At 35.2% G+C, this 24,940-nt stretch overlaps 1 protein-coding gene and 1 non-coding gene across 6 annotated transcripts in view; both read right to left on the bottom strand.

The window, feature by feature from the left end:
• Nucleotides 1-24,940, bottom strand: part of pico (ras-associated and pleckstrin homology domains-containing protein pico) — a 216,533-nt gene that overhangs the window by 115,344 nt on the left and 76,249 nt on the right. For 3 of the 5 annotated variants that reach the window (XM_073074324.1, XM_073074326.1, XM_073074323.1), the window contains one exon: nucleotides 21,284-21,323. The exons of the other annotated variants lie outside the window; for them this stretch is intronic. In XM_073074324.1, coding sequence (XP_072930425.1) covers nucleotides 21,284-21,292 — 9 coding nt within the window. In that variant the 5' untranslated portion in view covers nucleotides 21,293-21,323. The remainder of the gene's footprint in view (nucleotides 1-21,283; nucleotides 21,324-24,940) is intronic. 5 annotated transcript variants of the gene reach the window in all.
• TRNAY-AUA (transfer RNA tyrosine (anticodon AUA)) lies at nucleotides 10,785-10,856 on the bottom strand. Its single transcript has one exon. It is a non-coding gene; the product is annotated as a tRNA-Tyr (tRNA).

Below are 24,940 nucleotides of genomic sequence, written 5' to 3' on the forward strand. Positions count from 1 at the left end.
TCGGTTAGTGTAAGTCTTAACCGATCTATCCCCGTTATTAATATTTAATCTATCGAAATTTTAACAAATGACATCAGGCAAATGGATATCATCATCATCAACCCATTATTGTCCCACTGCTGGGCACAGGTCTCCTCTCATAATGAGAAGGATTAGGCCATAGTCCACCGCGCTGGCCCAGTGTGTATTGGTAGACTTCACATACCTTTGAAAACTTTTTTATTTTTTAAAGATTTCTCAGGTGATAATTAATTTATCTAATACGCAAATAACATTGAAAAATCTCAGGAGGTATTTGATCTTCGGCCTCCTCGAGAGGTCAAGTTTCTTAACCACTAGGCTATCGTTGTTTGCTAATGGATATATGGCAAATGGATATACAGTTTATTATTTATGGGCGTTACCTAGTCGTGTAACATTGGGCGCAGTCAGGACATATATGTGACCGCTAGAGGCAAAATCATAAGACTTCGGAGCGCTTCGGAGGGTATCTTTAGTCGTCAGTCCCGGTTGTTATCATTAGAAGGAACTTGTTCAGCCTCGACACAGACCTTATAGGCAGTTACGGAGACAAACATCTAACAAATGTTGACTAATCCGTATGCCCGCCACCAAAATGCATTAGAACAGCGTGGTAGAGTACCTCGTAGTTGTGAAGACATCATGTCCAGCAGTGATACACCAGAATGGTTGCACCTATGCATACAACTTCAAAATCCATTCAAACATTTTATGCTCAAATACACAAATATGGAAACTAAAGTCATCTTAAAACTAAACTATTTTATTATGTACAAGCCATTAGTAACTTCCAAACTTTAACGTTTCAATCAGGAGCTTACTGTTACGGCTTAATAAAGCTTTTCATTAGGTGTGAAGAGTGCGCCTTGCTATTATATATCAGATTTATTTATTTCATCCTCTACAATAGTTAGAGCATCCGGCAGAGCTTAGCTTTAAGCGGATTTATCCCGCCGTGCTAACTCTAAATAGAAACTGTGAAGGCTATTGTTTTACGAATGTTCAGCTGCAGACAAACGTTGAAATAAAAACGGAAAAAGATATAAATAAAGAAATTAATCCGCCTGCATAGAACGTAGATATAGGAGGCTCCCATAACTATCCCATAAATGAATGTTTGTCTGTATATCCTTTATGCTAGAATCGCTAACTATGCAATTGATCATGATGATCTTTAGCAGGGTTGTGCCTGAGCCCACGGAGGTTTATGAGTTGGTACGACCAATTTTTGACAAATGCCGCCACTGTCATTCCAATGAAGGTACAAATTTTCAGATATATGTATGTCAAGATATTAATTTTGAAAAGGCGGGCGAAACCGCGGTCACTCCTACTTTTTTATAAAATTCAAGTAATATTTGAACATGCAGTCTATCTGATGGTGAGTAGTCACTGCCACCCATGGACATTTGTAATTAACTTCATGTATCATAGGTTCTATCTAAAATCAATCACAGATGTGTGGACTGTCCCCTACTGAGGACTAACATCATTCGGTTTCGACATGAAAAAAGTAATAAAACAAACTCATGATGTTTTCATTAGTAAGTATTTAACGAATCTCCGCGCTTAGCATTTCACATTCCAAATTGATCTGAAATTTAACGTAAATTAAGTTAAACAAAATAAAACAAAAATTTCGCGAAAACAAAGCGTCCTTATTTAGCATTAAGCCGCAAAAATTCAATGATATGACATGTTTAAATGAAAATAAAAAAACGGCAAGAACTTAGTTGCCAGCCTAAATGTAGACTAGTTAGCAATTTCCTCGAGTAATCCGCATAATTTTACGAGAGTTTGATATAACATGTATATTTAATATCCGCCCCCTTGGGTAGCGTGTCACGTTATGCACGATCCTGCAACCACCGCCACATACTCATTTTATCCCCTTGCTCCATCATGGGCGAATAGCTAACACATATTTTTTACAAAGTTTAAATGTTGTAAGATAATGTTTTAAATTTTGTTAAACAGGGGGCCTACCACCATCTTTTAAAACCATCATACGAAAATAATAAGTTGCACTTGTAAATAAATCCACTCGAAAACAATTTCAATTAAAATACACGCCATGAAAATCTTGAAGACTTAGAGTGGAGAGTATCGATTTTAGAACAGCGATGTCACCCACGCCTGTTTAATGGTACCTTTTCCTTGTAAATTAATTTCATTCTGAACAGTTTTTAGGATTCCGCAATCAACGTCTTCGTCTAACGTCTGATCGTCTGTTACATGGCTTTATATCTTGAACCGTAGATATACTTGAAATTATTACAGAGTATGTATAACGGTGGCTGCTAGAACAATAAATAAAGAACGCTTTAAAATAAATAAGAGTCGCCATGTAAACGCTTTATCGTTTGAACCGTAAGGTGTCTACCTATTTGAATACTTTCATTTACTTCTACGGCTGTTATGATGAATACTAAAATAAAAAATAAAATATTTAGTAGAACAGAATCCTCGGTGTGAGTTCGGTTCGCACTTGGCCTATTTTTTCTTAACAGATTATATTCGCTGAAACGACTCGATAGAACTCTTCCCTCCGTTAGTGGAACAAGTGCATAAGCTTTAATAAAACATCGGCGGACATCAAACATTCTAGTTATAGTGCATTGTTTAACCGGGAGTTACTCTCTGGGGTAAACAGCGATAGCGCGGTGGTTTAATTTTACGTAACACGCAGACCGGCCTTCGAATTCCAGCCACCTGGATTTTGAGAATTGTGTAAGGAAAAACCGTTTTTGTCGAATTATATGGTTATTATTCTTATTCTTTAGTCCTTCACATTTTATAGTAGACTAGCTGTGCCCGCGATTTCACCCGCGTTAACCAAATGACATGACATACCCTATGTACCCGAAATTTTATGTAACTGACGATTACATGTTTATCATGTTCACATAGAGTTCGCATGTTGACATAGTTCACGTGTCTTAATATTGTTCCGGTCAAGTCATTCTTATCGTGAAAACTTTTAAACTACCCGTCCAAATTATTTAGTGTTTATTTATTTGTTTATTATTTTTTTGACCAAGTTTATCTACTTTAAACGTCAAAGGTGATAAAGGTATTCATTTTGGTAAGAGTTACCTAAATTCTAAAAAATAAGCACAGTTAAAAGGTATCCAAATAATTAGTAATTTATGACTGGCTATTTTAACTATAATGTTAAACGTAAATGATAGATACATGCTGTTACCGACTTTTATTTAGAACTATTTATGGCAAGCAATCCCACCATACATTACTTTTGTGTAACTCTACCGGTTTAGGCAGCGTTCCTTACTTGATCCTTATCGTTATATTATACTCAAACCAAGCAATATATTTATAAATTGTACTCTATATTGTAGTCTGATGTACGCATATACAAACTATCCGACTTAATTTAAAGTTTCATTCAAATCCGTTTAACATTTTTTGCTACTAGAAACGACATCCATCCATCCTCATAAATTTTAGCCTTTATAATATTAGTAAGATGAAAATGAATGAAAACATTAATAAAAAAAATGTTTTACCTGTAAATTCACCCAACAATTGTAAAACCGCTCGGACAAGGTGTTCTCAATTTTTGCCCCATCGTATAACGGACTCCGTGGCGCAATGGTAGCGCGTCTGACATCAAATCGAAGGTTGCGTGTTCGAGTCACGTCGGAGTCTTTAAGAGGGGGAATATTTTTTTTTTACTTATTTATAAGACAAAATTATGCCAGCCATTTTTGATATAGAATTTTTTATTTAAAATATTTGAATTGATTTAATATTTTTGTAATAAAATAATTATTAGGTATAATTTTTATTGTAATTTTATAAAATTTATATATTTTTGCAATAGGAGTGATTTTGATTTGATTTTATGAATTTGCACTTAATTTTGATAAATGTCATGTGAAATCAGTTCAATGTTATATTTTTGTTACAATTTAGGTATGGTTTTTAATTGTAGTATAATTAATTAGTGCATCCATTTAATAATATTTTATTAGCACCAAAAGTAACTATACATTAAAAATAAAAAGAATTTTAATTTTGATAATTCCGAACTAAAGTCAATAACGGTATTTACTCGTATACAAATGTTGCAGTTTGCTGAAAGCTAGAAAATTAACAGAATTTATGAAATTAGAGCTATAATGTTGTTTACGTTTTACTATACATTATGCTATTCAGCTCAATCGGTTGGGTTGACCCTAAAAACTTATGAAAAAATTTTACATGACCCCCTACCAAGATCGTTGAGAATGAGATAAAATATATATTTCAACAGATTTGAAACAATCCAGACGAGAAGTACAGGTACGTCTTGAACGTCTGTTCATTTGATCCACTTTCAAACATTTCAGTGTTTGATATTCGTTATAACATTTATGTACTAAGGATACAGTCAAATTATAGAAATTTCAATCCCTAATAGTATTTTTCAGTTCCGTACCCAAAGGTTAAAAACGGAACCCTATTACTAAGACTGCGTTATCTGTTTGTCTCTCCGTCTGTTACAGGGTTCTATCATTTAAATCATATTAGATGGAAACCTTTTTTTTTAAAGTATGCCTCTATTGAAACAAATACTAAAAATAATAATAGCTTCAATATAAATGGGGACCATCATACAAGCACTTGGCTAATTGGACGTGACTCACACATGTAGGGGATCCCTAGAGTGTATGTATACGACAATTTTAGTAATTTTAAGGTGGTTGAACCTATTGTGGTTGACTCCGGCGGCACCACCGCCACGCCTATTTCTGCCTCGTAACAGCAGTGTTAAGCGCTGCTGTGTTCCAGTTTGAAGGATGTGGTAATCGAGACATACTTTTCCGAGGGGTTCCAGCTTAGTCATCAGGGATAGCGGCGCATTTGTGGCCAACCTCAGGTAGGAATATCTGATCCCATCTGGGGTTGATTGCAGATGTCCAAAGGGGCGACAGTAGCCACTTACCATCAGGTTGACTGTATGCTCGTCTGCTACCTACTCCTATATTATAAAAAAAGTAAGTATGCGCTGCTATATGGTCATTAAGAATAGTCTTACTTTAGGAGTTTCAATGATCTAAATCTAAATAATATCGCTTCCGCTTCCCGCTCAGTGCAGATTCGAACGCGGCACGCGCTAGTTATAGTAAATCAGGCGTATTTGCCAAACACTGCAATATCTGAATCTAGAGCGAGCACTTCCGCTCAACGAAAGCTTCAAAGTTTTTCATGACTTTTCAGTAATAAAGCCGCTTAGTGTTGAAATGAAACTAAGCAGTTGTAAAAATCCGTCATATTTTGTTTGAATTGACGACCCGCGTGGCGGAGCGTGCATGCCAGCGCGGTGGACTATGGCCTAATCCTTCTCATTATGCGAGGAGACCCGTGCCCAGCAGTGGGACAGTAATGCTACCATGCTATCTATATCATAAACAAAATCATAAATTATTATGTATATTAAAATGTCAATAAGATGTCCGTGTCATTCTATTTCAGGATACTAATTTTTTCCATAATTTTCCATCATATTTTGACAGGCACGGTCCATGTTGACTATTACTGTAAATACTATTTATTATGTATATCGATACCTTAATTCGCAAACCAGCCCACTCCCCTTTTTTTCAAAATGATTTTTTTATTTATTTTGATAATAAATTGCGTTAATCGTATCGTATCGATATGTAAATACATTAATATACGTTGTGAAAATACTATTTTATTTGTCACAGCACTGCATGTTATTTGCCTTGAACACATATTAAGGGCTGGCCTTTGAAGCTCGAAGCCCATATTTAGAGCCCCTTTGAGCTATTAGCCTATTACTTGCACTGCCCTGTAAATATAGAGAGCGTTAATATTTCAGTAATTCGATCTTTGCATACAGGATGCATTCAATTATTTACTAAGTGAAAATCGATAGTCGTTTATCGGGTTAGTAAAGCTCACTACTCACCGATACTATCGCTTAAGTAACTGATAGCAGCGATGAAGATAAATAGACAAACATGTAGAGCCAAAATAGATATCTAAATTATTAATTCAGGTGTCTGGCCAGGGATCTAAACACGGATCCCTTTGCACGTCATCAAAATGGTGAGCGCGCCGTCCCGCGGGACGTCGTAGTTAGTAGCTTTTGCATCTATATAAATGCGTAAACAGTCAACTGTTGTCAGATTTTAAAAAACGCCGCGCAAGCAATAACATATTGACACAGTGAAAGTCGAACTCGCACACGGCCCTCCATTTATCCACGGAACCCTTTTTGTACCACCATTTTTTCATTTTTACCATTTATTTTCAATTTGTTTTTATTTTTAGTATTTGTTGTTATAGCGACCACCATTGACATACATGCTCTGCAAAAATTTCAAGTGTCTACCTATTACGGTTGAGTAAATAGAGCTCTAAAAAAGACGGACAGACAGCGGGCACTTAATAAGGTTCCGTTTATACTCTATGGGAACGGAACCCTAATTACAACAAACAGCAGCAAACCAAGTGACTTCTCAGTAGCGTAAAATGTGCAGCCTTGCGCAACTAGCACTCAAGCTATAGCAGTCGTTGGGCGGTCAGCCTAAAGACACAACCTAAAGGCGGTCAGCCTGAAGACCTAGTTAGCCCCAAACGACAAAATCCATACTGAAACTACCCATACACACAACATATGTCGATTATGTTCTAATTTTAAAATTTCATTATTAAATTGTTATTATAATTGTTTTTTGAAGTGGAAACTTTTTTGGCGGCGTTGTGCACGTTTTGCGATGGGAAAAAAAAATCTAAAGTCTCGTCAGGTCACGTATCCTGATCGAAAATTCATAAGACGGCAAAACAAACTAAAAGAAAAAGATGTCATCCGGTATGACACAAAAAAAAATGTCACTGGATGCCAGTTTCATTTATTATTTGTTTATAACATAGGACTAGCAGACAATCATGCAATCGACCTGAAGGGAAGTGACTACTGCCGCCCATGGACAACTGTAATCAACCCCAAATAGGATCCCTACCTGAGGTCGGCCACAGATGCCCCGCCACCCCTGAGGACTAAACTGAAACGCCTCGGAATAGTAGGTCTCCCTTACCCCAACCTTCAAATTGGAACACAGCAGTGTTAAGTAGAAACAGGTGTAGCGGTGGTGCCGCAGGAGTCAAACCACAAAGGGTCTACCACCTTCAATGTTGTTGATTATGTTTCATGACTGCGAATTTAATCAACGTCGTACCAGCGATAGCCTTGGCTTTGGAAGTTGCTGTCTCTGAGGATCCAAGGTTTGAATCCCAGGAAGACCTCTAATTTTTCAAAGTTACGAATGCTTACTTTACTTACAATTGCGTGTTAGATATATATTATTAGTATCATATATTATTAATATCAGTCGAAATATTACACAGAAAATTAACATTTCATCTGCTATTGCACATGTATTGACATGACATTCTTAACCACTACTTAGGCTATCACTGCAATTGTGCAATGATAGCCTAGTGGTTAAGAAACTCGGCCTGTCGCTCAAGGGGTCTGAAGTTAAAATCCTAGGCACCTCTGATTTTTCAAAGTACAATAATAATAATTAATTTGTAATACGCTCATAACGTATAAGAAATTAATTATGACTTGCTTAAATTGAAGGTGGTAGAACGTTTTGTGGTTCGACTCCGGCGGCACCACTGCCACACCTATTTCTACCTAATAACAACAGTGCTAGGCACTGCTGTGTTCCGGTTTGAAGCCACACCCTTCAAGACAGGGAGACAGACTTTTCCGAGGCGTTCCAGTTTAGCCCTCAGGGGTAGCGGCGCATCTGTGGCCGACCTTAGGTGGGAATATATAATCCTATCTGGGGTTGATTACAGATGTCCATGGGCGGCAGTAGCCACTTACCATCAGGTGGGCTGTGTGCTCGTCTGCTACTTCTATATTATAAAAAAAAAAACAGTGACGGAAAACATCGTGAGGAAACCTGCACACCTGAGATATTTTATAAAAAAATGTTAAAGGTATGTGAAATCTACTCGTACACCAGTACTTGGCGCGGTGGACTATAGCCTAATCCTTCTCATTCTGAGAGGAGACCCGTGCCCAGCAGTGGGACAGTAATGGGTATTATCATTGCACATGTCTACCTACCTGTTAAACCATACTTCATTGTATTACCTCGTCTAAGTTTTAGCATTCTTCTATAAGTTTTGACATAGAAACGTATGCATGTATTTAAATTAATCATTATGTAAATACACAGGCCGATTGTTTGTCCGTACCACTCTATGGATGGCACCGGCTTTGCTTTTAGCGTCGCCTACAACTATCGCATACATCACATCACATTTATCACATCACATTAATATATCATTCCTGAGTACTATATATATTATTTTTATAGAAAAATATTTTACATATTGTAATCATAGATTAGTAAAGATACTTCGCCGCCTTGAAATTGAATGAAGCCGCAAATGGCTTATTATAGTAAGTTCTTTTTTTAAATTCTTGACAAATAAAAACATTTTTAGAGAAAATTTACGAATAAATAACTAATACTGCGTAATTTTCATGATAATTAAATAATTTATAATAATAATTTCAAATATTTTAAGGACACTTTAGCACGAAGACGTGGCAAAACTTTTTTACGCAACTGTTTCAATTCTCAAAACTGGGTACATTTTCTTGTTAGGAGTGAGTAATCTTTACTAATCTATGATTGTAATCAGGAAAAAACATTTATAAGTTTGTGTAACTAAAAAGTTTTCACTCGTGCAGTTCTAAGACTGACAGCTTTTTTGTCTAAAAGCAAAATATCTGTCAGTCTTTAGCGGCGTTGTGCTCTTTTTGTAATGGGTAAAATGATGGGCGGCCTGATTAAAACTTCGTAAGACGGCAAAGCAAACTGCTAAAGTATAGATGTCATCCGGTGTCAGCATAGAAAAAATATGTCAATGGGTGTCAGTTTTTTTTATTTATTATATTTTATTATTTAGTGTAGGTTTCGTAACGAATCTATCATCGAATACGACACCAATACTATCGATCGCTAAATCTTAACGAAAAATATCGCTTGCATAAATCTTCTTTACGACAGATGCAAGTCTCGACTACTCAAATTCCACGCAAAGTCGGTACTTGAGACGTCGGTACGATAGCGAAATCGGTATTCGTAACAGTGACAATTTATTACTAGAAATGTTGCATCTTAAAAAATGTAAGGCAGAATTGGTGACACCTAAATGTTGTTTACCTTTTTCTATGTCATTTTCTTAAACAAATATTTTACGACCGCACGCTGTTCAATTCTCTCTATTTTTTAAAAACGTTGCACTTAAACTATGTATTTTTATATGGTGATAACCAAGAAGTGTGCGAATCAAACGAGGTTAGTTTGAAAAAGAAAATTGTATATTATTATATCAGGCCGCGAACTTTTCAATCCACCCTCGTAATACCAAAACGCTATTTTTATCCCCCTTAATGTGTTGCCTTTGGTGAACCGTAACCTTCGATCCCGAAAAGCTACACCTCCGTTATGCTGCTAGATTATAAATCTAAAATGTGACATGTGAGACTGAAAGTCGTGTGGAGTCTACCAATTCTCACTTGGTCGGTGTGGTGGACCATAACCTAATTCCCTCTCACTCTGAAAGTAGACCGTGCCCAACAGAGAGACAGTAATATTATGATAATGTAAATATTATCGAATGATACTAGATACACCATGGCCAAAGCAATGCTTGAACTCAGCAGGATACTTATCGTAATCATCTTTAGGCTTGTTGGATTCATGTTGATAAGTACTCGCCATTCGTTTTTGTACACTATTCGTGTTTGTGGATTAAAATGATTCCTAAAAGTGCATTATTGAAGGAAGATAATATTTCTCATTAGAAATTTGAAGGGTTGCTTTCCACGAATATCATTGATATTCGTGGAAAGCAACCCTTCAAATGCTGAGAAGTAATATGTGTAAATATAATTTGCGTGCATTTCAAAGGACAATGCCCATGAAAGTATGGACCGCCGTTCAGAGTTGCATCAAATTGAAACTTGTTGTGGACGATGCATAATTAATTAATTAACCAAATACCACTATAAACACGCCTCTTCAATACCATACGAACCAGTCCTAACACTACACAATAATTATTTTTTAGATCAGCACCCGGGTTCTGAAGTTATTTACCGAAATGTTACATAAACTCAAAATCGAAAATATCCGACGATAGATTGATGGTCGGTTTTAACTGATAGTAGGTACCTATAATGTAGTTCGATTAACATATTCCATTTACTTTTAAAGGTAGTAGGTAAAAAGACCTAAAATAATCCTAAAAACCTAAAATAATGAATTCCGAGTATAAAATACCGACTGCCATTTTAATTTTTAAGAACAATAATCAACATTTCGTCTTATTTTATCTTAAATGGAATCCCCTGTTCAAAGAAACTATTCTGATCGACAAACTATGTAAAAAAATAAAAAAATAATTTTAATATTACTTTCATTTTGACGCATGAGAAAAATCAGTACCAAGAATGGGCATTCTCCTTTGATGTAATTAAATAATTTTCGATAAAATACAAACAAAGAAATAAGCATTGAATGTAAAATATATATGATATAAACAAGAAAATAAAAGTAAAAAAAGGTATTACAAAAATAAATGGGTCAGAAAAAATCAAAGACAATAATAAAAAAATAATAAATATAATAAAAATTACATAGAACAAATTCAGAAAAGAAAAATGTAAAATATGTAAAAAGTGTAATTGAGCCAAGGAACGCTCTCGGGTGGGATCGAACCACCGCCTCTCAGCTTATCACCGAGCGCGCTAACCACTGCGCCACGAGAGCTATGCTATGAGAGGGCGAAAAAGCCCTACAGTAACACTCTGCTGACTGTCTTTTATAAAATATTGATGTGTGTTTCCTGTAGTCTCAAATTCTTATGATGAGAATTTTTAGAAGTTGTAGAACTATTATGATTCGACGATGCCGGTATTATCAGTATTTAGCCTATATTGATATTATGAGGATCTGCCTTAAACAGATCAAAATACATGTCGATACGAAAATTCAGATTAATATGGACATTTTGAAAATACGTCCAAGATGTCACCGACTGCTAATTCTATTATATCCTAAATACTATATAGGCGATAGTTTGTGAAGATGGTTGTATGTACCTTATAATTTGATCAAAATAACCTATAGACTACAATTTACAAAGATATTATGGCTGTAATATCATGATAAATTTAAAGTAAGTCGTTAAAATTCTAGCCGTTAGAAAGATACCTTGACGTAGGTACTGTTACGTGGCCTTGCTCTAGTCTTAAAAAAAAAACTACTTTTTACCACAAACATTTCTATTGTAGTCACCAAAAATTCACTATTAAAATAAATGAGTTCCTGCATTTCTTGTGAATAGACTGTTCCCGACCGCGTCCAAGGTCTAACTACCATTTTAAAGGCGATGTCCACTAATACATTGTAAAAATCACTTTTTATCCACTCTAATCCATGATACAGGATATTATTCAAAGGGGATCTTTTAGAACTAATGGATGTCGGAAGATCCACTATAAATAAAAACATAACTTTTTAATAATTAATTCGTATTGCCAATTACGAAAAAGGTACTTGTATGTGAAATAATCTTAGGAAATATGTTTTTATTAATCTATTTCACTTTAGTGATATAATTTTAATATATCGAGAATTGTAATATAATCAGTGGACATTATAATGTAGGCATATTACTGCGACTAGCCAACGTGACGTTGCTATTTGCATCTGTTTCGAAGTATGGAGACAATGTCAACATTGTAAACTGATTATACGCCAACAAAAAACTGGTTTGGTTTTTTTGAGTCTTTAAGTATCGTTATATTATAAAGTAATAAATATAGTTTAAAAAACTAACGGAAACCTTTAAATCATTCTACAAGAGGAAATTATAGAACATTATGTTTCAGAACATAAATCAAAACATGAAATTAATGTATTTAATAATTGTATATATTGACATATCTACCCATCAGCACCTAACATATTATAAATTTATTAATGAATACAGTACAAATATGCTTTATTGTAAATCAAAAGAACATCACAAGAGCCTTAGAAACTCATCTTTATCCAAATGAAGAGGATTTTGCTCATTACGTCTATTTTTTTTGAAAATAAGTTTGAACATAGTTTATGTTTAACTACTAGTTTAACTTTACGATCGTAAGGATCACTTATCGGGCTGTCAAATTTACACGATGAATGTTTTGTGAATATCGTAAAGTTGACAATTGAAGTCGATATGATTGAGATGACAATCGGTAGTTTTCATAGTCGAGGCTACCAAAAATCGTTAAATTACGATCGGTAAGACTTATCAAACGAATTCGGTCGTTAAGCGATCGCTATTTATGTCGGCCCTGGAATGCAACCCGTTGATTGTTTTGTAACTATGCAGCATCTGTTTGCAAAATTTTAGTTTGCTTGTGTATATGTAGGGAGGTATTAAATAAAATAAGTAATTGTTTGGTCTCAATGTAATCCGCTTCCCTTAACAATCTCTGCCCAATCGTACATTGAACTCACAATTCCCTAATTCATTCCCCATTATGTTCGCGTACTATGCTATTTTTGTACATTAATTTCCCGCCAGCATATATCGCATGACATTGTGCCACCGCTATCTGCCGGCACCACAGACTATTAATTAAATAGAGTGCATCCATGCCAACACTTTCATACGACACGTGACAGACGCTGTAGCTAAATTTAGCATAATCATTATTGTAATCCATCAATAGTTTTCAGAGCAAATTTCGCCGTAATTACAATTGTACAGTGAAATTAATTCTAATTAGCTCACTCTGCTTTAATAGGTATAATGATAGTATGGCTAAATGATTTTAGTGAAAAAATATGTTCAAAAATTACACAGTTTTGATTTAAACTTAAGGACGAATAATATTAAAAAAATAAATGTACCTACAAAATACTGCAGTCGGCCACACGCACGAACTGTTCTATACTACATGACTTCGAATAAAACTAGTGAGAAAATATGTTTATTTATTTTCGTTAAAACTTAAATTATTGACAAATATTTTGGACCAACAGACGGGAATTTTAAAATCAGTCATCATACCCATCATAACTGTTCACCTGTACTGTGAATAACGATGGTGTTCACACGTACGCTTACTGTTCGTACCCGAGTAGACTCGCTCTATACCTTTTTCTCACTCTACGACCCGGCGCTATCTGCCGACACCGAATCATTCCCGGGGCTGCGTCCGGTCTAAATATATCCGGGGGAAGGTTGTCGACCCAGACCTTGCGAGATTAACGTGTGGTTCCTGAGCGGTTTTATTGTTCATGTAGGTATTTTATTAGAATAGCGAACGGGTTTGCTATTGAAGGAATCTATCTTCATCACCGATATTTAACTGTCCCACTGTTGGGCATGGAACCTTTAGGAAGATAAGGGTTTGGGCTATAGTCCACCGCGCTGGCAAAGTGAGGATTGGTACACAACACCTGTGAATACTTTTTGAATGCAGAACAGGTTTACAGGTTTCCTAACGATGGCTTCTGTCACCGTTAGAGACAAATTATCGGTGTTCGTGTTATTCGAAGGCTGTGCTTCGCGGTGGAAATATAAAGGATTGATGTAGATAAAAAATATATAATCTGCCAAGTATCTCCAACCGATCGAGTTATTACTTATTGCGACAACGTTCACGGGTGAGCAGCGCTGAGATGCCAAACGAATAAATTATATATATATATATATATATAATAACGAATATTAGGATTAAATTATGTATAAAAGTATAGTAGAACCATGTTAACTTGTTTGTTTTGTGTCAAAAGAATTAGAGCTACAAAATTGAACACGTCAGAATCTATTAATATGTTACGAGCGTATAAGGGTGCTCAAGAGGGTACGGTTGACTCAACAAAAAAAAAAAATAGATCTATATTTAGATCTGTCCATTTGACGAGCCTTTCGCCCCCAATTTACTTTATACAAGTAAATATAATATGTTTGTCGGTGATTTGAAATTACTTATATATTTTGGACAATGCTAATAATATCGCAGGCTACAAAAATAGAGGAGTATTCGTAATACTAAGGGTATTACGAATACTTTTCATATGTAACGTCATAAAATCGTTGTTTTCTTAAAAAATATTTAAGCTATTATTATGATCCATCTACATGTGCATTGGCATATTTGGAAACGTGTGAGCAAAAAATAACGCAAATTTTTATAAGCGCTTATGGTTATATAAACGTATGTAACGTATGTGAAATAAAGAAGGATCCTTATGCAGGTAATAATGTCTTTAAATTCCTATGTTCACTAATTTAAAGATATTTGGATAACCCATTCCGATTCTGAATTGTTTACAAGTGGATTTAACAGTAAAAGTTGAATATTTCTTATATTCTCAAATGTAATATGCAACATCACAGGCCAAATTACACACAAAGAAACTAAATACTTAATAATAAAGAATACATTGACGACCTATGTCAGTATGGCAAAGTTCATAATGTCATTCTGCCATGCCAAATATTACGGATTCGATCCCGCGTAAGGGGTTCCATGTTTTATCCCCGGCCAGACACATATGTGAATGTTGATATTGTCTATCTGTTTTGCCATGACACCCACCACTCAGGGGTGGACGACCTATCCGTGTGTGGAGTTGTGAGTATAGACAGCGAATTTGAGTGTTTATCTCTCCCACGGGTCAAAAAATGTACATGAGACAAATCTTGCGATATTCGCAGAAAGAATTAATGTATGAATAACATACGAGAATATCACCGCAGCATAATGCCAGACAAAACATCAAGTAACGGCTGATGGCGCCTGTCTCCACCTACTCGTATTTCATCCATCGAGACATTGATAAGATGACTCAGCGAAACACTTAATGCCTACAATTGGCGGCGCGTGCGCAGAACCATCTCTTTATTGGTTCAAAACATGCCTCCTTTTATCAGTCCGTTTGTAATTGAGACAAATTAATCGACTGTTTTAATGAGGTTTTCAACTTGTTGTGATGTAGACTATCTTTACTTTAAGTACATTGAGACCGTTTAGTATTTTTAAACCTTATGATTACTATTTCACGCTAAATGTATTATGTATTTTTAAGATATATCTAAGGACATTTGTGTATTTAAGACGATTATACGATACCTTAAATGTCGAATTTGATTTTAAGGATTAAAAAAAAATTAAAACGATAAATAATATAATCATGCGAAAAACATAACATCACCTTCCTTGAGACGTTAATAAAACCTTTACAGTAATACTTCATTTTGAAGCTTATGTTGGTATTAAATCAGGGTTGAATTACTAAGTTTAACAACTTTTTAATCGATTTTGGGCGATTGACACAGGTCGTAACACGAACTCACATGGGGGACAGTGGCCAGTACCTTGCAATACCGTTGCTCCAGCGAGGTGAATGCAAATGATTGTTTCACTTACGCGGGTTTTAAGATTAGGCATCCTGCAAACAATACGGTGTATACAAGCTATTATTTGACCTGTATTATATGTGTGTATGTATATCAATATTACAATGTTAAATATTAAAGTGAATTAGAGAAAAATTAAAGAAATATTTTTCTGTAAAATAACTAGATAAAAAGTTATAAATGAAAATTTAGACCTATTTTCGTAGTTCTAGGAAAACAACTTGTGGGATCAGCGTTGTAGATAATTCAGTTTGAGATATTATTTGTCTTTAAATCTTTTCTATGCGACGAATAATGCCCGACAGAGCGTAAACGATGACGCGGGATAAAAGTTGCGCTCCACAAACTTGGATTAAGCTGCACACAATGGAAACTGTGACAATGTTAATGAATATAATTTCGTATCACATTGTTAACTAATATTGGTTAACCTTCGTATTTGCAAATTTAGCTTTAATAGAAACATTGCACAAAACCCGTGTAAGTCAAGTTAAAACAATTTTTTCTACTCTTAAATGCCCTACACTCAGCCTTTATGTAGAAAATGACAGTTATATTAAAAAAACGAGCAGACATTTTTTTTATGTATAAGTCCAGTTACTTGATTTTGAATAATACGTGCGTCATTGCCCTAATCCATGCAATTGAAAGTAAATATGCTAATGAATGCTTAACGTGCTGGCTTCAAAATTAGAAACAAAATAAATATTGACACTAGCATTGAATTTCTTAAGGTTACTGGCAACTGGAAGTCAAGTCAGCTCCATTCTGCTTGAGATCATTGGTAGTTTCAGGAGCTGAAGTAAATATAGGCTGAGGAAAGTTCGTTTTATGGGTTTCCCCGATTTCTCCAGAAGAAGGATACTATTAGGTGGGGTAGCTATAATTATACTGCCGTGTTCTGGTTTGAAGGTAGTGATAATCCTTAAGGGTAACGGACGCATCTATGGCAGACCTTAGGTAGGAATCTAATTTTATCTGGGGCTAATTATAGATGTCCGTTGTCTATGGGTAGCAGTAGGCACTTGGCATCAGGTGGGCTCATGCGGTCCGGCTGATGCTCGCCTGCAACTCCCATGTTATAAAAAATAACACTTAAACATAACGCTTAAAAGGGAAATTTAGTGAAGAAACCTGCACGCCTGAGTTCTCAAGTGTGTGTGAAGTCTACCAACCCGCACTTTGCCAGCATGGTGCATTGTGACGTAAGCTCCTCTCATTTTTGGGCCCACTAATGGGACAGCAATGGATCGAGTACTATTCTATGAATAATGACAGTTCGCGTTAGTGGACCTCATTTCCTTCGAATAATATGCAAAGTAGTATCGGAAAATGTTTTTTAAACAACGAAATATGAGATTAATATTGACGTTTCAAGTCCAAAATATTGATTTATTTCACTTGCAGTACTTTACAAATATCGAATCGTATTTCGAAAGAGTTATTAAACAATTTGGTGAAAATTTGGTTTTGTACGTAATGATGAGACTAGGTATATCTATGGTGCCACAATCAAGTTTCAAATAACAGAAGCTTGCATGCGACTTAAATTATATAGTCATGATGTGAACACGGTAGAATGCTGGATTTAAAGGGCGAAGGTTGGATGGTTCAATAGTATGTAAGGGTATATTTTCATTACAATATATTTTTTTATTATTTTGTGTTATTTCATAGCTGGCGAGTCTAGCTCTCGAGCATGAAATTATATAAAAAGTAAGAAGGATATTATATTGTTTAGAGAATGGGATGTCAGAGAAAATAAAGATTGGATATGTTATTGAATCTTTTATTATACACTACTTAGTAACCCGCCCGCGCTTCGCACAGGTAGAATATAATAAATGTCTATTTTTTTCGTATTTAACTATAACTTGCTGTAACGTAATTGGCGATACGATTTTCAATCGACTTAAAAAAGGATATTCTGTATTCGAGCACTGTGAGCATGTAAAATTGCATATCCGCATGGCCTAGAATATTTTGTGAGGAGGCCCGTGTCTAACAGTGGGATTAATAGCGACCATTACGGCTAATTAAATATGAATTTTGAAATGTGGATTTGGATATTTATATTTTTACTTGCCCTTGGTACCCATAATGTAGGAAAATGGTAAACAAAGAGACACGAATGCACTTGCGTTTATTTCCGAATATCGGTTGTTGGTACAAACATTACAAATTCATTGTAGGTATAACAATGGGGTGGTAAGGCTGGCACAATGCCAGGGGCTTTAAAAGTCTCCATGCACTGAGCGCTTAGGAATTTTGGTCCTAGTTGTTGGACGATATTGTTTGGTAGACAAAGATAGGCTACAGTTTTAAGGTGCCTTCGTGGTGCCAGTCTGTAGGCAGTACCACAAGTATTTCTAGCTCATAACAATACTAAGCGATGCATTCTTCCAGTTTGAAGGTTGCGGTGTAGGGAGAGAAATTTATAAAGGGCATATTTCAAATACAGCAGCAAAGCATCTGTGATCAACTTACGGCTTCAAATTTATATACTGTTTCCTACTGATGTCTATGGGCGGAATAATAACCATCAGATATCGCAGACTAATTATATATTTCGATCATAGATTAGTAAAGATACTTCGCCGCCTTGAAATTGAATGAAGCCACAAACGGCTTATTTTAGTAAGTTCTTTTTTGAATTCTTGACAAATAAAAACATTTTTAGAGAAAATTCACGAAAAAATAACTAATACTGCGTAATTTACATAATAAATAAATTATTATTTCAAATATTTTAGGGACATTTTAGCACGGAGACATGGCAAAACTGTTTTTCGCAACTATTTCAATTCTCAAAACTGGGTACATTTTCTTGTTAGGAGTGAGTAATCTTTACTAATCTATGATTTCGATAAAGAGCTGCAGACGGAGTTTTGACTTACAAACGTATAATCGTAGCAATTATCCCGTCCCGTGCCCGATAGTTTAAACGGCTTGACGATTTTAACATATTAGGTGTCTAGATTCCCCGACTTCCCAAAGGAAGAGAGGTTATTTTATTTTCATAACATGATTACTTAAAGATCTCTCTACCAGTACATTCCGATTTAAACGACCTTCAGCTCAATAAATAATGATCCGAGTGTTAATCTAAAAGGACACGAAGAACATCGTGAGCCGTAACAGATCGTAATACGACTGTCTGAAGGCCTATTTTATCTAAGGTTAATTCGTATTAATTGTTATTCCGTCCTATTTGTGTCCCCGAAATGTTGCCAAACGGACATGAGATGAACTCGTAAAACAAATACCAAATGTATGGTTACACGTTCTTGCTTTGTTAAACTTTTAGATAACATTACTCTGCCGTTTTTGGCGAAGTAGCAAACGATATATAGTCCGCGATATTTAGTATGACGGTAAATGGTCACTGTCTCTCATAGATATCTGTAACTAAGTATTTAGAACCATCTCCGTATAGGAAATCTATTTAAAGTTGATCGCAGATAAACATATTTGCGATCAACTTTAAATAGATTTCCTATACAGAAATGTTAATTCAATTAGGGCTGTTGGCCTTCATGATAATTAAGATGGTCTCTTCATACCTAAGTAAGCTGACATCAACAACCTCTCACATCAAAATTTCATCATCATCAACCCATTACTGTCCCACTGCTGGGCACAGGTATCCTCTCAGAATGAGAATACTTAGGCCATAGTCTGCCGCGCTGGCCAAGCGCCAATTGGTAGACTTCACATACCTTTGACTTAATTTTTAAAATACTTAATTTTTTTTAAACGATTTTTCAGGGATGCAGGTATCTCAAGATGTTTTCCTTCACCGTTTAAGCTAGTGATAATTAATTTCTTATATGCACATCACTTTGATAAATCAGAGATGCACGCCTGGGATTCGATGCCCTGATGAGTAATCACTAAGCTATCACAAACTACGAGTATCACACCTATCCAATATTAAGTTAACAAATACAATCTTTTTGCAAGATTCCAATTTCAATATCACTACAAAATAAAAAAATATATTCAATACACTAGGTAACCGAGTAACACTTAAGATTATCTGAGAACGTGCTTCTTCAGCTTTTCAGAAAGATTGGTGCAAAATTTTCAATTTCCATAAATTGGGACTCCTTGTGAATCTGCCGCATACATACATTTAAAGAACTATGTCAATCGGTTGAGATATTGTTAAAAATCTTTGAGGGTAAACATGAACCGATACTTATCTTAAACACATATATACTATAGGAGTAGCAGACGACTATACAAACATAATATAGGAGCAGCAGACGAGCACGCAGTCCACTTGATGGTAAGTGGCTAGTGTACCCATGGACATTTGTAATCAACCCTAGATTAAATTATATTTCTACCTGAGGTTGGTAACAAGTGCGCCACTACCCCTAACAAAAGCTGGAATGCCTTAGAAAAGTATGTTTATCTTACCACAAGATTCAAATCAGAAATAGCACCGCTTAACCGTGGAGGTGGTGTCGCTGAAGTTGAACCACAAGGCAATAAAATATACTTTAGATTTCGCTCCTCTTTTATAGTGAACAGTTAATCAAATGACATATGGACATCAAATCAAATGACATATGACATCTGGAAAATAATAAAAGAACGTCATCAAAGAAATCATCATTATGATGGCTGATAGAAGGGACCCTTTTCATTCCAATCAATAGTTTCATTACATGCACGGTAGCCACTTGCTTGTTGTGTGTGTCTGGCGAACGATCCAATTTAGAAAATTATGGCAATTTTGAGTTAAAGAAAGTTCGATCATATTTTATAACCATCTTACATTGCTTTTCATTACGTAGTCTATGTATGACATTTGAAACCAATGTCTTTATATAATATTTAATGTTGTACATACCATACTGCTAACATGTAAAGAATTCAAGGTTTAATAGACCAGACAGACTTACAAACGATGTCAGGTTTATGTTCTGGGTATTAGTTTAATCTATCTATCACATTTTAATCATTGTGTCTGAAACTTTTAAAGTAGTCAGCTTCGTGTAATCATAAGTACTCATATTTAAACGAAATATTGGAACGACTGCTTTAGCAAGTCATATTTATCATTACGTGGAACGTAACGTAATGATAAATATGACTATATTTGTTATGCATGAAATTTGTATTCACAACTATGAATTTTTTTAGATAAATATCGGATTTTATTGCAAAATTCAAAAGTACTGCTGCGTTTGCAGGTTTTGAGACCGATTTAACCCAATTCGAAACTCACGCATCGATTTATTGAAAGAGGTTCATTTGTTTCATGTCTAATTGCGCGTATTGGGTTTCGCGGAAGCCTTTGCTTCTGTCCCTCTGGGGGCGCACGCCTCACTGAGCACTCCCATTCAGAGGTAACGTGGTACGCGTGTTGTTTACCAGTTTTGTAATGTTTTGTGAACACTTTCAAATAATACGAACGGTTTAGATTGCTACACGGGCCTACGTCGTAAGAGCGCGTGGGAGTTGCCCCCTTTTTTTTTTGTTGACGAGGGGGAAACCTTCAAAAGGTACCCCAGGACGGAGTTGCCCCAGGTACTACTCTCGGAACTGTTTTGTTTATTGTCAATACATTCTTTTGTTATCGCTGGTATTAAAACCGAAAGGAAAGTACCTTTTCAAGGTTATGCAATATAATGTGGTTATTGAGATTGATAGACTTTAAGACGGTAATAGGGTTAATAAATTATTTGAATTTTTAATTAGCTTTAATTTTGTATCTACTATGGCAATATAAATATCTCCTAAAGCAAAACCTACTCACCCGCTTCATATTGTTTTAGAAAAACAGCATATCAATACATCTGAAATAAAAACGAAAATAAAAGAAAATAAGAAAAACAACAGATAGAAATAAAAACAAAAAAAAATAACAAACGACATAAAAATGAAATATTCGAATACCAAAATCATATTCCAATAGAATTATTTTATCACAAAGATGTCAGACTTACATGGTATTTACTCGTCCACTTACAACTGAGTAGAGTCGGAGACTTACCTGGAACAGACAAAAAAACACAATTAATGATAAATAACTAAAATTTCCTAAGCGAACAAGATTTTGGTGCAAAATGGTGACAAATTCTGTGTCATTATTGCATAGAAATAATTGATCAAAGTAAACTTTCAGACATTTTTGTAGGTTTTTTCAACATATCCGCGGGGTCCGAGGTTCAAATCCCAGGCACGCACCTCTGATCTTTCAAAGTTATGTGCGTATTAGAAATTAATTATCACTTGATAAACGGTGAAGGAAAACATCGTAGGAAACCTGCATACCTGAGAGATTTAAAAAAAATCTCAAGCTATGTGAAGTCTACCAATACGCACTTGGCCAGCGCGGTGGACTATGGCCAGACCCTTCTCATTATGAAAGGAGACCCGTGCCCAGCAGTGGGACAGTAATGGATTGATAATGATGAAGCATGTACTCATTCATTTCATGAAAGGCATTCGTCCACATTTGTGAAAATATTTGTATAAATATTAACCTAAAATAAAATTTACGCAATTTACACCGCAGGCTGGCAAATATTGGTGGTATAAAAATTTCACGCGTTATATTTACGCGTGTAAATAAACGCGGGATATAGTTCATAGAATAAACAAGAACAAGGACCCATTTATTTCGATGACAAAGTTTAAATATTATTAATTTCGACGATCGTTTTTAACTTTAATATTTTCGATATCGACATTTAATTTTTTTAAATTGCATTACACTACTTATGTTGATTTGAATGATTGGGTTCGATATCAGTGAAATTTCGATATTTCGTTGCATTACTACTTATGGGCACAATACTTCAAAAACGTGGGACCGAAATCCCAGTTTTTGGACTGTCATTGCTCATCGGCTTCGCGGTCATCGCATTCGCAGACTATTGATTATGATATCAAAAATGTATCGTCACGCACATGCCGCGCCGATTTCAGAATTCCATTACCTTCCAAACTAACCTATAACAAAAATTAAGGATGTTGTGGATAAGAATTTCGGATCTCGATATGGATCGGATTTATTAAAAATATACGTCTCGCAGGGCGGAGCAGTCACCATATCGGATTGACGCGCAGAGGGTCCCGGGTTCGATCCCCGGCCAGACAGATATCTAAATGATGAATTTAGGTTTCTGTTTTTGGGTCTGGGTGTTTGTGTATTTGTCTCTGTGTATCCATAGCATCCACGATGCAGGGAATCCTAGTATGGGGTTGTGAGTGTAGAAAGCTTTATGTTTTATGTTTACGAGTATATATCGGCATCGGATACAGTTACGGATATAGATATATTTCGGATTATTCGATAGTTTGAAATAGTTTTGGTTACGGTTAATTTTTTACGGAATTGCAACAGTGAAGAAAATACAAATAGGTAATGAACTGATTTTATACGTAAAGTAACTCGTATATTTTATATGAACAGCGTCGGCTCATTCGGGTGAAAAAAAAAATAGATTCCGGCCTTATTCGAAACTTCTATTTCGGATTCTGTTACAGTTTCGGATATGTTTTCGGATATCTGATAGTTCGGTAACGCAGCGCTATATCACATCCTCGATAAAATGCAACAGCACGTTTATACAGCGACTTCTAACGATGTCACTGCAGTCCACAATTAGTTCCTCTTTCGCCTACCGATGACATAAAAATGTATTGTCACGCTTGCGACGGGTCGATAGATCACTTTATATACTCTATCCTCTATCCACACTGTATATAGTGCCTCACTTACGTTTCTGCACGAATATTTATTATATTTTAGTATGTATGTATATATGTATATTTACTTTGTTTTTTTGCACACTAATTTTGCCTTTCGCATGCAGGGTTGCTAGAAGAAATTCCAATGTGGTATAAGCAATCTTCTGTACCTTATTTTTATGACTTCTCTATATTGATATAATTTTTGTGTACAAACATTTCTTAAATAAATAAATAAGCAAACAATTCATACTACACACACCGGCAAAATTAGGGGAAGATTAAAAAACGTCGAATTTTTTCAATAGATCTCGGTATCTTGACAAGTTGTTATTATTTATGTATTGATACCCTCTCTAGACATTGACTCAAGTGCAATCATCTCATTTACTTCATTCATGTATGTATATAACATAGGTAGACGGTTCATAGATACAACACAAAGGAATAATTACACTTTCCACTATTAAATTTTGTATAAGGATTAAATAAAAATCACACTCTCACATGTCTATATTATTGTATGTCTGATCTTTACAGTTTGAAGATGGTATCTGTGATTCGACTCCAGCTACACCATCGCCAGACATATTTCTACGTAATATCATAATAGTGTTCATATTTGAAAGGTGTGTAAGGAAGACATGTTTTTCCCAGACATTCCAGCTTAGTTCTACGGGTAGTTTCAAGGAGTCTAAAGTTATCTGGGGTTTCTTACACAAAATTTAATTTGTCCTCCGCCAGGCGATTCTTCATAGTTCATACGAATGGATACTCGTAAACTAGGTATAATTGTTTTTGAAATAAGTCCGCAAATTAAAGTCCTTTAATATGTGAAACGTATACCTAACAACGTGAATAAGAAATAAAAAATACAAATGATGCGGATTTCTGAAAATTCATACAACTTTCCGCTCTCTTAGGAACACGTGCAACTTGTTGACATTTAGAACCAAAACAAAAACATAAGAATGTCAGACGACTAATTAGTTCGAAACAATCCATATAAGGAAGTAATAAGAAGGAACTAGCATGTGAGTACATACATTTAACGAACACAACTGAAGAAAGAAGAGGATAATATTATACACGTGATTTCCGTTACTAAGGGAAATAAGTAGAAATTTCCTTGGATTGTTGCGGAGTCTATAATACTCATTATAAGAATGAGTATAATGGTATTTGTTTTCTATTTCTCTCAAATATTCTTCGATCACTAATAAGAACATTAGTGATCGAAGCAAATATTCGATAAATATTATAATAACGCTTCCTCTTGGCACTACAATAGTAATTGACTCGGTGTTGACCGTAAACATACGTTTTTCTTACACTCAACATATTACCTTTATCATTTCGATGTCTAAGTGACCGGAGTTTGAACCCGGGAACTCTCGTTAGGCTGGTGGTACTCCACACGGATCGTCTCACATTATTTTTTTCTTTTTGATAAAAATTACTAACACTAATCTTATGAACCATCGGGAATTGATGAATTAAACTGTATTTTATATTGACGAATAAGATATATTTTATCTTGCCAAAATTTGCGATCAGGAGATAACCAGAATCGAAAAGACGTAGTCATAACTATAACGACTATAACTATTCCTATACTATAAGACATAGTTATAACTTATTAAAGCGTTTCAGCAACTCGTTTTCTTTAGGACAAAATTTGTGACAGAATTTTTAAAACACATACATAATACCTAAC

The sequence above is a fragment of the Epargyreus clarus genome, unplaced genomic scaffold, assembly GCF_041222505.1.
Source record: "Epargyreus clarus isolate Ecla_fem2 unplaced genomic scaffold, WU_Ecla_fem_2.2 ptg000007l, whole genome shotgun sequence".
NCBI lineage: Eukaryota > Metazoa > Arthropoda > Insecta > Lepidoptera > Hesperiidae > Epargyreus > Epargyreus clarus.